The sequence below is a fragment of the Onychostoma macrolepis genome, chromosome 17, assembly GCF_012432095.1.
Source record: "Onychostoma macrolepis isolate SWU-2019 chromosome 17, ASM1243209v1, whole genome shotgun sequence".
In the NCBI taxonomy this organism is placed as follows: domain Eukaryota; kingdom Metazoa; phylum Chordata; class Actinopteri; order Cypriniformes; family Cyprinidae; genus Onychostoma; species Onychostoma macrolepis.
The window spans coordinates 12124356-12140233 of NC_081171.1; the positions used below are offsets into that span (position 1 = coordinate 12124356).

At 39.8% G+C, this 15878-nt stretch overlaps 1 protein-coding gene across 5 annotated transcripts in view; it reads left to right on the forward strand.

Annotated features, from left to right (window-relative positions):
* The window catches only part of slc8a1b (solute carrier family 8 member 1b), a 105324-nt gene that overhangs the window by 14444 nt on the left and 75002 nt on the right, over window positions 1–15878 (forward strand). For 2 of the 5 annotated variants that reach the window (XM_058749211.1, XM_058749206.1), the window contains exons 1-2: window positions 4583–4971; window positions 6261–8107. In XM_058749211.1, coding sequence (XP_058605194.1) covers window positions 6288–8107 — 1820 coding nt within the window. In that variant the 5' untranslated portion in view covers window positions 4583–4971; window positions 6261–6287. Of the gene's footprint in view, window positions 1–4582; window positions 4972–6260; window positions 8108–15878 lie in introns of those variants that run through there. The other 3 variants (XM_058749207.1, XM_058749209.1, XM_058749210.1) reach the window with 3 other exon arrangements.

Consider the following 15878-nt stretch of genomic DNA (forward strand, 5'->3'; position numbering starts at 1 on the left):
CAAGCTCTTATAAATATACCAGTATATTCGGACTATACCAGTACATTTTTTTCCATGGTGTTGTGTGTATGAGCTATATGTGCACATGATTCTCCTTTTCATTTGTCAGTAATCTTTCAGATGATTGTTGAGTAGGAATAGTTAGGGTATTAGAATATAATTTGTGATGTTTCAAAGCAATACAATTCATTTCCTGATTATTTACACATATCTACTGACACACACGAGCGTGTACAGAATGAGCTGAATAACTCCAGTGTGGTGACTGCTGTCATGACCTCTGGCGCTCTGTGCTGCCGACACGGTTTGGTCTCAAAAAGAGCAGCACACAACGCCCCTGAAGGCAAAGCCAGACCCACTGAACCTCAAACATGCACACTAACAGCTACACTTGTGATTGTAGCGATAGTTGACCCAAAAATGAACATTCTGGCATCATTTACTTGCCCTTAAGTTTTTCAAAATCTGTATGATTGTTATTTTACTTCAGAACACAGGAGAAGTTATTTAGTTCAATGTCTAGGCTGTTCTTTTCCGCACAGCACTGTATATACCTTATTGTGAAGAACGGACTGAAATTGTATGTGCATGTTTATGTGTTTATCAAAGTTTCCAGGCCTGTTCACACAAATACAAATATTTGGTGCATAAATTTGGAGAAATAACAGACACTTTTTTTTTTTTTTTTTTTATTGCACCACAAAGAAATCAGGCCAATTAGTAAGAACTGCATTTTTGGTCACATTCCCAGAGCTGCTGTTACAGAAAAACTACAACTTGGTGGTGATCACAAACAGACTACATTGCAACAATGAATAGCAGAGAAAGAATCCAAGTTGAGCAGCACTTTGTTTACCAGGTTAAACAGGGTATTTCTGATTTTCTGTCAGCACCACCTACTGTTACAGAGTGAATTTGCATTTTCATTCAGCCCCTCTGTCATTTTATATGCATTGGTCTGGAGAGATAAATCACAGAACAGATTTTCACAGACATTTTTGTTGGTGAGAACAGGCCTTTATTCTGCCATTTTGGCCAGTTCTGGTAAGAGATTACCTGTTAATTTTTTTTTTTTTTTTTTTTTTTTATCGTTTTGGCAAAAGAGAAACCTCAACATTCTGTCACAACTCACAACTTAATGTGGGTTTGGAATGAGTCAATGATTACAATTTTCATTTTTAGTTTAAACAATCCTGTTTAAACCATAACTTGAGGTTTTACTTATTTCACTGACACAAATACAATGTAATATAATGTAATTGAATATATGTTTTTGGTTTGGTAATGCTTCGGTGTGTCAGTATAGCATATTTACATAAGTGTAAATATCAAACGCTGCTCAGACATAGAGATGTATACAGGTTTTTTTCATCCATAAAGAAGACAAAACGCATATGTACACACACAGAGAACATATTCACTGTCAGCATGTCACCAACAGCGCAGAAGACAAACAGGTTTTGTGTCACATTAGGTCTGAGTGAGATGAAACTGCTGAGTGGAAAAGGTGGGAGAGTGAAGAGGACAGCTGAGAGTTATGAGACTTGGCTGACAGGAAGAGCGTGCTTAAGTTATCAAATGTTATCAGAGAGACAGGAAATATTTCTGTCATGTTAAGAGATGAGAGCACCCCCTCCCTGTTTAATTGCACTGAGTCTATCACAGATTAGAGTACTGTTATCAAAGAATATGGCCTCATCATATGACTAATAGTGTATGAATGAGAAATAGCTCTGCATTCTGACAGAATCTTTGTTATAATGCATTTTTCAGTTTGTCAACAAAATGTTACTCAGTAACTGTAATTATATTCAGCGGTTGGCCTTTTCACCCTTTGTTCAGTATGAGTAAGCTTTCATTTTTGCAAAGTTCCCTGTGGGGCCTAAAACAGAATTATACAATTACAGAATTAGCAGATTATATAATGTTAGATTCTGAGTTCATTTGTCTCAGAAAATACTAGCTTCATTGATTTGTGTCTTTGGCTTAGCTATATACTGATGGACACACTAGACTTTGAGCAGTAGAAATCTCTATGGAAACTACATCTTTTTGAAAAGCATAAATTCAGCATACAGCAGATCATAACAGATCCGAACTATGATATATTACTCAACTTTAATGCAACGCCGCAACCCTGCAGCTTTAAAATTTGAGTTTTAATTCTGCTACGAGATCATGGCATGACTTATTGATTTTCTATTAGTCATATGTCTTCACGCGATACGAATCCGCAGATCAGAGTTCACTAAACCTGAACTCTATAAAATTTGCATTGCGTTTCTGATCTCATGCATTTGCATGTGTCTGAATGGAAACCAATGGAACAAATATAGTACTGGTCAAGTTTGTGAAAATGTCTTCAGAGATATAGTGACAAAAACATTTGAAGCGCTCTGTACTATTTGAATAGCTCATAAATCATGTTTGACTCTAGATATAGTCATGTCTACAGGTTTGTGTGAAGGTTGGTTACTGTAAATATCACTGTCTTTGTATGAAAACTATTACGTCTATTTGTGTGTGTGAAAAAGATAATGGTAGTTTAAACTTGCCTCTTTACACATCAGGTTTGCTTCAACTGGCTGTAAACTGCTGGATCAATACTAGAGAATGAGAGAGACTGAGAGGGCAATGAGGGATGAGTAGAGAAGCAGTGAGAGGGAAGGAGAGAAAGAGAGAGACATCTCCCTCTGGCCAAAATGAACAAGAACTAGGCCACGCTGTACCGCACCTGAGCAAAGCCAAAACAGCTGCTGCTTCTTTTTAAACTCACCTTTAGATTTATTGAGGGGAAAAACAACTACTGTAACTTTATTTTTACATTAGTGGCAAAGCTCAGCGTCCTCTACTCTGACCACAGTGGTGTCTGAGGAGCTGCAAGGACGTAACTTTTTGTGTGTGTGGCAGTGGTGTTCAGTAGTTTAGGTTGCATCACTGTCACTGAGCTCCTCTGGGCGTCAGATGTGGCCTTTTAAAAAACACACATCTGAGCCAAATGCAGATGAATGAAACAAATTGTTTCAAACAAAAGAGCCCGAGCAAATATTTGCACAAGTCTGGCATTATTTGCCACACCTGTCTGATTCCACAGAGTAAAAATCAGTTGAGGTAAAATGCATGTTTTCACTCAGTTGGTGTAAACAATGTTTTTGTTTTGTTTTGTTTTGAATGTTTGGTTTAATTCCATGTATTCTTGTGTTTTATTTGACTCTGAACTGAAGGCTTGCTTATCCTATACAATGATCTAACAGAAAAAGAGATTAGCAATTCACTAAAGACCATCAGAGGTGAATACTCACCTGTGCTGTAATCCAGAGCTTCATGCCTCTATGGCGCCTCTGTTGACATAATGTATTATTGCAGCCAACCCAAAAAAGTAGGTATAGGCAGTAGGCGAGCAAGGGACAGATTACTGTAAAATGCTCTCCTTTTTTGATGCAGATATGTAATGACCTGCCATTTTGTTTCTAGATCATGTGCAGTAATATTTATTTAAAAAACAACAACAACATAATAATAATAAAATAGGCCTATATATATATATATATATATATATATATATATATATATCAAATGAATCATCTTGATACATGTGTGACTATCAGCATCTTAGAAAAAAGTCATGTTGCACATGGAATAATTTAAAGAGAAAGCTAGGGGGTTGCGTTTAGAAAAGGGTGAAGATCAAAGAAATCTGCTTAGGTTTTAATGAAATGATGCAATTAAGATGTAAATTAGAGATTAAAGTGTGTGCGCGCATGCATGTGAACTTCAGAATTTCACACTATTTATCTATTCATTTGTTCGTGTGTCTCTGTGTGTGTGTGTGTGTGTGTGTGTGTGTGTGTATGTATGTATGTATGCAGGCTATGTGTGTATGTATAGCCTATTTATATATATTTATATATATATATATAGGCTATACGTACATAGGCTACACACACAGATTTAAATTCTGAAGTTCACATATATAATTTTTTTAAATATCCATTCGGGAGTGATGTCCGATTTTACGAACCGTTTTTTTTTTTTTTTTTTTTTTGAGTCGGATCATTCAGTGAGCAAGTCCACAAATCAATGACCTTTTGAACTGAGTATCATCTCTTTCGGACGCCTTTTTGTTAATTATTTGAGATATTTGTTTCGAATTAATTGTGCGAAAAGTTATTTTAATTTAGCGGAAGAATATAAAAAACAGAATGTAAATTAAACGTGCTGAACCTAAATAACTGATTCGCGGAATGAGTGGGATTTCCCGCTTTACTAGCACAGACAAACCCGTTCATCATGGAATGGTGTGGTTTATACAGCCGGTACAGTAGGCCTATAGAAAATGAATGGGATGTCGAGTGTGTGATGTATTACACCACTACAAATGAAACTGGTGTTGTATCACGTGGTCACAGTGACAGATAATTCATTCATTGATCATCAGTAACACGGATAAAGGACCGTTTGCGTTCATACATGTGTGTAAGAGAGGGCAACAGAGGGAGAGGAGAAAAAAGAAAAACGCTGAAGCAGAATCCATGCTCTTGCTCTCACTCTCTCTCTCTTTCTCTTCCAGAACGCAGAGCGCGTATCCCACTCACAGAGTGCGAGGCTCCGCGGCACGCGCGCACACGCTCACACACACACACACTTACGCACCCAGTCACACACACACTGAACCAGCCGAGAGAGGGAAGAATGAGGAAGAACTCGCACGCACATTTCAGCTCTCACTGATTTGCTGATAAAGCATCAGATATTTGATCGCTACGGGTCTGTTTGGGGAAAAACACGCGTGTATGGAAATCGGAGGGTGCATATAATACTCGCGTGGGTCTCTAATCTTGCATCTCCTATATAAAAACCTAAACTAATGCGAGCTGGGATACTACTGACGGCTTCCGACACGCACTGTCTCCGTTAACACTCCTGCTGCCGTTTTCCCACAGACTGACTACTTCACGGAACACCGTTACAGTAAGAGCACCTTCTTTATATGTATATATTATGTGTTTGCATGTAGCTATGCTGGCTATATCGTTACACGAGGGTTAATAGGGGGCCACCGAGTATCACATTCATATAATCATTACGGAGAGTGACCCATTTGATACAGAGGTGCGCTCTCGTGCCCGTCCGGTCCGGTGCGGTGCGGTCCGCAGTGGCCCGCGGATGATGATTTAACCGGCCGTTCGCCTTCACCTCGTTTTACGGGATTCTGATGTGCACGTGAAAGTTGTATTAAACGCGATCTGGTTGCTTTATGAGCACATCACGAAAGAAACCCTTAAGGCAACCGTAGCCAACGTTTATCCAAAAAATAAGAGCACCCACATAAGAAATGATGCGTGTCCGCATCGAGTACATTGTGGGATAACAGATGTTTCATCAGTGGATGGGGTAGAGGTGCTGAATGAGAGCAGTGGGTTGCGGTAGATGTGAATGAGAGTGAGCGAGATTTGAGCAGTGCTGAATTAAAGCGCTCTGTATTCGGTTCTTTTGCATTTCAGATCGTTAAACGATCGTTAAAGCTACCGAAATGCGTATGATTAAATAATTATGTAGGCCTATTAAAAGCTTAATGGTTTTAGTTTCGTATGAATGTGTGAGTAACGTCTGCAAGCTTTTTCTGTGCACTATGCTCATTGATGACTGCAGAAATGAGTGTGTGTGTGACACTGTGGGTGTGTGTCCATGCATGTGTTTTGCACCATGATAAGTGTTTCTTCTTGCTTCAGGGGCCGATTGCCACCCATTGTATGATGATGCATTTTGCAGGCATTTTGCAGGCATTGTTTTAGGTCAGCTCTGCTTGCTTGCAATCAAGCACCAGCGTCCCAACCTGAACTTCATTGGATTATTTTTTGGAACCAACTGCTCTGGACTAATAGCGAGAAACAACTAGCAGAATGTAATGTCGTTGAGCACTAGGCTTAAGGGAGCATCTGGACTTGTTTATGCATTCTGTTGAAATGAACCTGATGATTGAATTGATAAACAAATTTGACAAATAGATAATCAAGTCCAGATGCTCCAGAATTAGTTTTTTTTTTTTTACCTGACATATTGGGAATGTGCCTTTCAGCAAATGCTGATGAAATGTTCCAAAAATGTCAGCCTTGAATCAATGTCAGACACGCCGTAATAATGCAACAGTTTTTGAGAACACGTGTGTCGGTGCTTGTTGGTGATCAATGTCCTGGTTTCATTTCAATAGTTGGTTGATCTATTTTTCTCTTCATCCCCCTTTTCTCTTTCTATTATAGCAGAAGTTTGTCGCCGAGTAAGGAACGATGAGGCATCGTGAGACCTCCCCACGCCTCTTTCTGAGCTTTCAGTGTCTAGTCATCATGGTGATACTGCTCTACAACGTCCACCATGTGACAGCAGAACATGCTCCAGACCACAGCCAGGATCATAGTTCTCCTTCCAACAAGTCTTTGAGCTGTGGTGGGATAGTTACATGTGCCCCAGGAGTCATCCTTCCGGTGTGGGAGCCCCCAAACCCTTCATTTGGAGACAAGGTAGCCCGGGCCACGGTTTACTTTGTGGCACTGGTATACATGTTTCTGGGAGTTTCGATTGTTGCTGACCGCTTCATGGCATCCATTGAGGTCATCACCTCTCAGGAGAAGGAGATCACCATTAAGAAACCCAATGGTGAAACGACCACTACGACTGTACGCATCTGGAACGAAACTGTGTCCAACCTCACCCTCATGGCTCTGGGGTCTTCAGCTCCTGAAATTCTGCTCTCGGTCATTGAAGTGTGCGGCCATAACTTTGAAGCTGGTGACCTTGGACCCTCTACCATTGTCGGCAGTGCAGCTTTCAACATGTTCGTCATTATTGGAATCTGTGTCTACGTGGTGCCCGACGGAGAGCATCGCAAAGTGAAACACCTGCGTGTTTTCTTCGTCACTGCCGCTTGGAGCATCTTCGCTTACTTGTGGCTCTACCTGATTTTGGCTGTTATCTCGCCAGGCATCGTCCAGGTTTGGGAAGGTCTTCTCACTCTTTTCTTCTTTCCAATTTGCGTGGTCTTTGCTTGGATCGCTGACCGCCGCCTCCTGTTTTACAAGTATGTTTACAAGCGCTACCGAGCTGGCAAACACCGTGGCATGATCATCGAGACTGAGGGGGACCGTCCTCTGCCATCCAAGGTGGATATCGAGATGGACGGGAAGATGCTGAACTCTCACGCGGTGGACTTCTTGGATGGAACTCTGGCTTTGGAACTGGAGGACAAAGATCTAGATGATGAGGAAGCAAGACGTGAAATGGCGAAGATCCTGAAGGAACTGAAGCAGAAACATCCTGATAAAGAGGTGGAGCAGTTGATTGAACTCGCTAATTACCAGGTGCTCAGCCAGCAGCAGAAGAGCCGTGCATTCTACCGATGCCAAGCGACCCGCTTAATGACCGGAGCAGGAAACATTCTGAAGAAGCATGCAGCGGACCAAGCTCGTAAAGCAGTGAGCATGCATGAGGTGCGCAGTGACACTGGAGAGAATGACCCGATTTCCAAGATCTTTTTTGACCCTGGCTCTTACCAGTGCCTGGAAAACTGTGGAACCGTGGCGGTCAATGTGATCCGACGTGGAGGCGATGTCAACCAGACAGTGTCTGTGGAATTCCGCACGGAAGATGGAACCGCAAATGCCGGCTCAGATTACGAATTCACAGAAGGCACTGTTGTTTTCAAGCCAGGTGAGATGCAAAAGGAGATCCGAGTTGGAATTATTGACGATGACATCTTTGAAGAGGACGAGAACTTCCTCATCCACCTCAGCAATGTCCGTGTGCTACACGAGGGTGATGAGCCAGAGACCACTGAAGCCAATCACGTGGAGACCATCGCAACGCTCGGTGTGCCCTCCACAGCAACAGTCACCATCTTTGACGATGACCATGCTGGAATCTTCACATTTGAAGAGCATGTCTCCCACGTTAGTGAGAGTGTGGGTGTCATGGAAGTGAAGGTCCTGCGTACATCTGGTGCCCGTGGGGTGGTGTCACTGCCATATAAAACCATTGAGGGAACTGCACGTGGAGGGGGAGAGGACTTTGAAGACTCCCATGGTGTTCTGGAGTTCCAAAACGACGAAATCTTGTAAGTCATAGTCTTATATTTACAGTAAAATGTTTTTGTTTTTTTTGGGGTTCCTGTCCTGATGGGTCACTCCTAAAATATTATAGTTAAGAAGAACTGTGTGAGAGAATCTGAATTTCATTTGTGTTAGTATAGTGCCCTGTCAGAACAGGAATGTAATGCATGTAAGATATTTTTGAGTTGTATGTGCTTGATGGAGCGGCATGCTTGATGCTAAGTATTTTGCTGTGTGACATCATTGTGATGTCACCGTGATATCAGAAGCATTATGTGCAAAGAGCAGCCGATGGAGGATGTCATCAAAAAGAAACTCCCCATATCTACTTCTCATCTTCCTCTCTTCTCCATCTTTTTATGTATCTTTCACAATTCTCTCTCTTTATATTTCAGCCTCAAAGCCTGATTCCTCAGAGTCAGTGTGAATGATAATGATTATGATATTCTGTTTGGCAGATGTTTTGCTGTTTTTTTTTTTTCCTGTTTATTTATTATTTTATCGACTGCTTCGTGTAATCTTCGTAAATGTTTAATGAGTCGTCTTTTTGCTTTTGACTACAGCTTCTGACTCAAGTTTGCTGTTTCTGGAGATGATGCATGTATGCGTGTTGCTGATCACATGAGTATATTCCCTGTTGAAAAACAAAACATATTAGACCAGACTGAGCTGGTAAGCTGGCCTTGTTTAGTCCTGGTCAGGCTGGTTTAGGGGGGCTTTGGGCACTTAAGCTAAACCAGACTGGGAGACTAACTTAAACCAGCCAAGTCCAGTAAGCCAGACTGGTTTAAGCTAGTTTTTTTTTTCCAACAGGGTTTGCACAGGTTCCTCACCATGTGACACATGAATTTGCCTTGCTGACATTATGACAACATAAATGTTCTAGGCTACAGATCATAGTGTGAGTGTGTTGTATTGTTTGCTGACAAGCTGTTGCTTGACATGAGAGGGAAGACTCAAGGCTATCTCAAACATGTCTCCTGCACCTGAGCAAAGGTTATTGAAAGTGAATAATCAGGCCATCTGCATAAGACATACGGTAAAACAGAAAACTGTCCATCTGCCCTGGTATACAAGGCGTTAGGCAAGCACATTGACCGATTGTAACAGGCCGTGTATATTTTAACCAGATTCAAAGCAGATGTTGAGGGTCAGACTTTCAGGGGCCTGTTGGCCTGTTGCATACTTTCCGTAGAGCAAAGCTGTGCGTGCCTTTTAAGTGGATTTTAATAACACTCCTGTAATGAAATGATGAAGGGATAGGGGGTGTGTTGTGTCCTATACAGGACTATAGACTGGATTGGGGCCGCTTGCAGCTCAACTCGCATTCAAGAACTCTGATGTCTTGATTTCCTTGGGATCTTAAAAATTTCCAGAACATATAATTAGAACATTATCTCAGCATTCTGGAATATGAGTGTGGAACAAGGTTGGAATGCAGGGTTACCTCACTGTGCAGGACTATGATTCATTGCACTTTTGAGCCCTTTTGGAACCGTTTGGACGCTCTGTTTACTAAATACAGCCCTGTGAAAGTTATTCACTCCAAAACAGTGTTTGACCACGCTTAGAAACATTTTGGATGTCAGTGAAAGAAGAATGTACTGCCAAAATCTCTCTTTAGTGCCAAACTGTTAACATCACAGATGTGCTTGCAGGCACTCACAGGATCGTATGGTCTCACTGTCACACAGTAGATCATCTTAGATTCAAAATCATGTGGTAAATATCAGTTCAATATGCCCTTCATTGTGGTGGCTTCTGGGTCTAATGGTTGTGTTTTGGTGGCGTCATGGGATGTTAAGAATTCCAGGCCAGATCTCATGGAGGGAGACAAGGCTGTGAAGCACCAACGTGCTGCGATGCCCTTGAACAAAACCCAGATGCAAGGCAGAATGGATTGCTCTGGAAAAGAGAGAAGAAAAAAAGAAAAAGGGATTGAGAAAATAGATGATCTACATCCCAGAGCCAGAGGCAAACTCCACCCTAATTTCAGTGTTGCAGTTTGTAAGAGAAAACACAGAACTTAAGTTTGAGCTCCTCGCAGGCCTGTAGTTTCTTTGCTCCCATTGGATTATTCCAAGAGTCGGGAGCGCTGCAATTAACTGATAAGCAGATTTCAGCAGAGCTAGAACACCTATCAATCGCAATGTCCTACGCATCACCTGATCATTGTTTGTTTGCTCATGAAATATTTGGCTTAATGATTATTCTTTCGGCTCACAATACATACAGTACTGCAGATTTCCCCTGAAATGATCACAAAAAATTCTGAAAAAAATTCACAGATTCTCCCTGAGCCATGAGTGTTTTATACGGTATCAGGTTGTGTTAAATTTAATGGCATTCATGTTTTTGCATTTAATGACTTTAACTTTCAAATTCAACTCCTGAATTTTAATATAATTTAATTTGAGGTATCAAATAGAATGCAGAATTGCAATTTAAAGTGTAACAAAATTCAACTGTTATTTTTAACTAGAAAAGCAACGCTTGTCAAGATAAACTTTGAATGTTGGCTCAACAAAGGTTTGTTTTAACGTTTTGAAGAAAAAAAAATGTAGATTTGTAGGCCTTACAGACAGACAGACAGATAGATAGATAGATAGATAGATAGATAGATAGATAGATAGATAGATAGATAGATAGATAGATAGATAGATAGATAGATGTTGTAAAATTGCACTTTTATGAATGTGTATTTAGTTGATCTATTTAATACTTAATAAATTAACTTTTGTGGATCTGAATGGAAGAACAATTAATTTCCTTCATTCTTCTTCCTGTCATTCTAATTCCAATTCAGCTTTTTGTGATGTGGCTGTTCAGTTCAAACTCCAACTCAGTACTGAAGGAATGCCAATTATTCAGTTCTGAATTTTGCACAACCCTGGTTTATATTCATTTCCACCAGATCCTACTTCAAAATATTTGCCAGACATAAAATATAACAGTGTACACAGATTCAGAGTACCGCTGCATTATCAGCTCTTACTGGCATTTTGACATTTGTGTTCATGAAATGCCAGGGCAGTGGGTGGCAAGGAGAGTCATGCTAATGCTTGTACATCTGTTATTTGCAGTGTTGCACATGGTCATCCAGGTGCATTTGTGTGCCTATGTGTGTACGTTGATGTAGCATACAGTATGTCATTTTGAAGCAGCCATTGGTAAGATGTCCTTAAGATCAGATTTAGATCAAATAAAGCAGCCAACTTTATGCGATTATGTGTGTGTAAATACAAAAAGCATGCAGGTGTAAGTAATAAAACGGTATGACAAATGACATCTGAATCTGTATCTGACAACTTAATCATCAGACCGTCCCGCTGGACAAGCTCAGAATGAGATGAAAGAAGGAAGAAATGAAGGCTAAACATAAGGGAGAGAGAAACGTGTTGAGAACAGATTAGCTGATGAAGAATTATAACACCAAATATGGGTTTAAAAACCTTTTGAGCTGCCTACATAGACAGCATTTTAGGCATCATAGACTATGATGCCCAATGAGTGCTGTCTAGGTAGACATCTTGCTAGGTTTTGAAACAACCAGGTCATTAATTAAAATTTTGCATTAATTGTATTCTATTTTTATGAATATATGTTCTGAAATACAATAGGCTAATTGTAAATATATTATAGTTCATATTAATTTAAGAAATATCTAACTGTTTTCCTTGCATATTAGTTAGCTCTTCTATTTTATGTCTCCAAATTGTGTTTTGGAGAACAAAAAATATAAACAAGATTGTCATAGATAAAAGTTTTTAGGAGTTGCACAAATTGCAAATTAAAAAGATGTTTTCTTTTTCTAGGTGTTTTTATTTAAAAGACTTAACATGTGTGAAGGTCATTCTTGCAGTTTGACTTACTGCCTAAATGGAAAGTAATTTTATTTACCTGCCAAAGCCATTTGTTGCTTGGTAAGTGCCAATTCTTTTTTTTTTTTGGCAGGAAGTAAAGAAAAAGGAAGAGAGAGATGAAGAGGGCGATAGATACAAAGAGAAAGAGAGAGAAATCTATAGGGGGTAAAGTGAGAAAGAGAAAGAGAGAGACACAGGGTCAGGTTTGAAGTGTTAATCTGCTCTTTCTCATTAGAGCCAATAACAGCTGCAGGAAAAAGCATAACTAGAACATTCACGCAGCGGCAGCACACACACTCAAACGACACAGGCTCACATACACTGGTGTAAGGGACGCACCCGATCCTATGCAGGGGTCATTCTCACACCATTACGAGTAAGAAGTATTTCGGTTAAATTTGGTTAGATTTTAAATTTAATTCAATTGTGGTGCAAGTTTTAATGTTACACAGACAAAATATTTAAGATTGGAATTGATTTTTAGGAGTGCAATATATCTGTACTAATAGTCATCATTGAATATTAGAATTTTTATGTGTGTGTATATATATTTATGCCATGGTCTGTCTGAATACTCGATTCTGATTGGCTGGCAGGTGTTCATTAAATTCGTTTAACTGCACAGGTAGTTCCAGGTCAGTTTAATCACGTTCTATAGGTGCATCTCAATAAATTAGAATGTCGTGGAAAAGTTCATTTATTTCAGTAATTCAACTCAAATTGTGAAACTCGTGTATTAAATACATTCAGTGCACACAGACTGAAGTTGTTTAAGTCTTTGGTTCTTTTAATTGTGATGATTTTGGCTCACATTTAACAAAAACCCACCAATTCTAATTTATTGAGATGCACCTGTATATTAATGCGCTTCCTATAAACATTGGTAACCATAGTAACATACAGTTACAGTTGAATAGTAATACAGACGAAAATAACATTCATTTTTATCCTTCCGGTCAAATATTGCCGCACAAATATTGTTAACATCTTTAATATGTGAATGCTGGGAAATGACCACGGCATAAACAGGATAATCAACGGCTAGCTGTGCATTAAATGATTTGAATGCACTGCGCGTCGGTTGGTTCTTCGCCTCCACGTTGTGCATTCAAATCGTTTAATGCACAGCTAGCCGTTGATTATCCTTTACATACATATATATATGTATATATATACAAATCTTTTTTTTTTGAGACAATGATTGAGTTTTTTGTTTATTAAATTTTTTTTATTTAAAAAAATATATATATATTTATATATTTTTTGTTTTATTTTATTTCTTTAATAAATTGTGACTCAAATTACAAAGCTCATCAGCACTGAACTTCCATATTTGCCCACCAGGTTTAACTGTCTAAAAATTATTTTAAAAATCTTCAAAATGCAATAGAAAATATTTTAGCTCAGAAAAGTCTAAATTAAAGTCCGTGTAAAGTGAATTTGAATTTTAAAAAAGAACCGCCAAGTAACTAAAATAAGTTATCAAAATCTTTGAAAAACAAGCAGGACTCTCTGCTCTCAAACGCTGGGGCGTGTCCGCTGTCGGCACTGAAACCACGCCCACTCGCGGGAAAGTGGCCGTCTCTCTCAACTGTCAAATACCGCTACAACCTGAATGGATGCTACTGATGCTACCTCTAGTAGTTTAATTGGATTTATACAGCCATACATGTTTGAGCGCGCAAGTTCGTTATTTAATTGTAGACCCGCGGCAAGCACGCGCGGCAAGCACGCTCAACTCGCGTTGTGCGAGTATCTCTGGCTAAAACTAGCTAACGTTAAAGTTAGTGAGTCCATGCTAACGTACAACCTAAATAGCGGACTGTTCTCGCGTCTTGTACAGTGTAGGTCAAAAACACATAAACGAAGGTCTACATTTCAGTCGCTCTCCATATTAAACTGATTAAATGTGCATTAATTTAATCGTTCCCTGCGATACATGAACAGTGTTGATCCGCGATCGTGATGACCGACCGTAATATGAGACTTCTCCCGCTTGCATTGTGATCTGTAAATCCTTGCTTCAAGTTACCCACCGTATTTATTTTTTTTATACGTTATAAATACCTCCATGGAATATTTAATTCCCATTTGGTGGCTTTCTGTGTCCAAAATTGGGCAAAAACATTGTGGGACAAGGTTTTCACACTGCAGCTGTCATTGAAAGACAGTGAGCAACTCCCTTTGTTTGTCCGAGGGAGCAACAGTAACTAAGGGGAGCGGGGCTTACCGATAGGTCAATTGGTGAAAAACTGTTTAACGGTTTAACTCCACAATTGACCTATCGGTAAGCCACGCCCCCCTTAGCAAATAAAACATTTAAAAATAAATACGGTGGGTAACTCGAAGGAGGGTTCACAATGCAAGCGGGAGAATTCTCATATTACGGTCGGTCATCACGATCGTGGATCAACACTGTTAATGTATTGCAGGGTACAATTAAATTAATGTACATTTAACCAGTTTAATCTGGAGAGGCACTGAAATGTAGACCTTCGTTTATGTGTTTTGACCTACTGTACAAGACACGAGAACAGTCCGCTATTTAGGTTGTACGTTAGCATGGACTCACTAACTTTAACGTTAGCTAGTTTTAGCCAGAGATACCTTGCTGAAGCACAAGATAACATTAACGTTCTGCTTGAGCAGATGAAAATTGTAACTTAATGAGTGTATGACAACCAGAAAATTAATGTTTTGTCTTCATTTGTATTGGGGTTGAATACTTAGGGTCATTTTGCTCTTTTTTGTTTGGATTCAGGAAATGTAATAAAATCAATTATATTGCCCATCCTCTCAGGATACCTGGAATCAGTGTTACAAGTTCCCCAGGCACATCGATTTTCCATTTTTGAAGCATTCCATTTTCCGATGCAAGCTTCAGAACTTCCGATGTTTCTCTATGGCGCTGAAACTTAAAGATGTCCGAGTTCCGCTCTCCGTGCAACTGATACTCGACTGCCATTGGCTAGTCTGCATTCAAGGGGAGGGGCTTACCGATAGGTCAATTCAGTACAACATAGTCTTTGTAATGTGTTTTAGCAATACATTTCAACCCATTGTCACACGCAACTCGTCACATATTGAAGCTTGGTCAGGACCACTTGGCGTCGCTTTTTGACGTTCAAGGTACCCCTTAGCGTCATTTTTCGACTTGCAGGGTCCTCCATTGCTTTAAATAGGAAACCCTTAGCGTCAATATGCCGACGCCATACTGGGAATTTTATCGTCATTATTAAATTATATATTGGGTAATAACAGTGCCATTATTGCACATATGTTGGGGTGTGATTTTTCAATGTAAACAGCGACAACAGTTTTATTTATATTACATTATTTACACATTTATGAGCACATAACCCAACCCCTGCCCCTAAACCTACCACTTGTCAATAAAACACAAGATTTATTCAAAAAATATTAATATTCCAAGTCTTCCGAGGCAAAACATTTGATTTGTGAGAGGAATAGACGCGATCGCCGTCTCCGTCCGCCGTTAATCCTGTGTGCTGCAGTCTGACTCTGTGCGCGAATTCAAAAAATGCCGCCAGAAGAAGCCTTACGTCAGCCTTGGTTGTGAAATGCTATTGGCTCTTGTGTGTCTCGTGACCGATTGCGTTTTGCTGTTCCGACAGGCTATTGGCTCTTGTGTGTCTCGTGACCAATTGCGTCACGCTACGGGACGGTACACGGTAGTATCTTTTTGAATGAGATGTGAGCGCGTTAACGGAGCAGGGTCATTTTCAGCGATTAAAACCTTATGTTTTGCTCTCTTCTTCGCATAAAGACTTTGTATGGCTTCAGAAGACTTGGAATGCAACACGACTTGTTTGTAATGCTTTTATACTGCTTGTTTATGGTCAGTTTTTGCAGTAAATACCTGTGACTGCACTTATATTTGCCTGTTACGTGT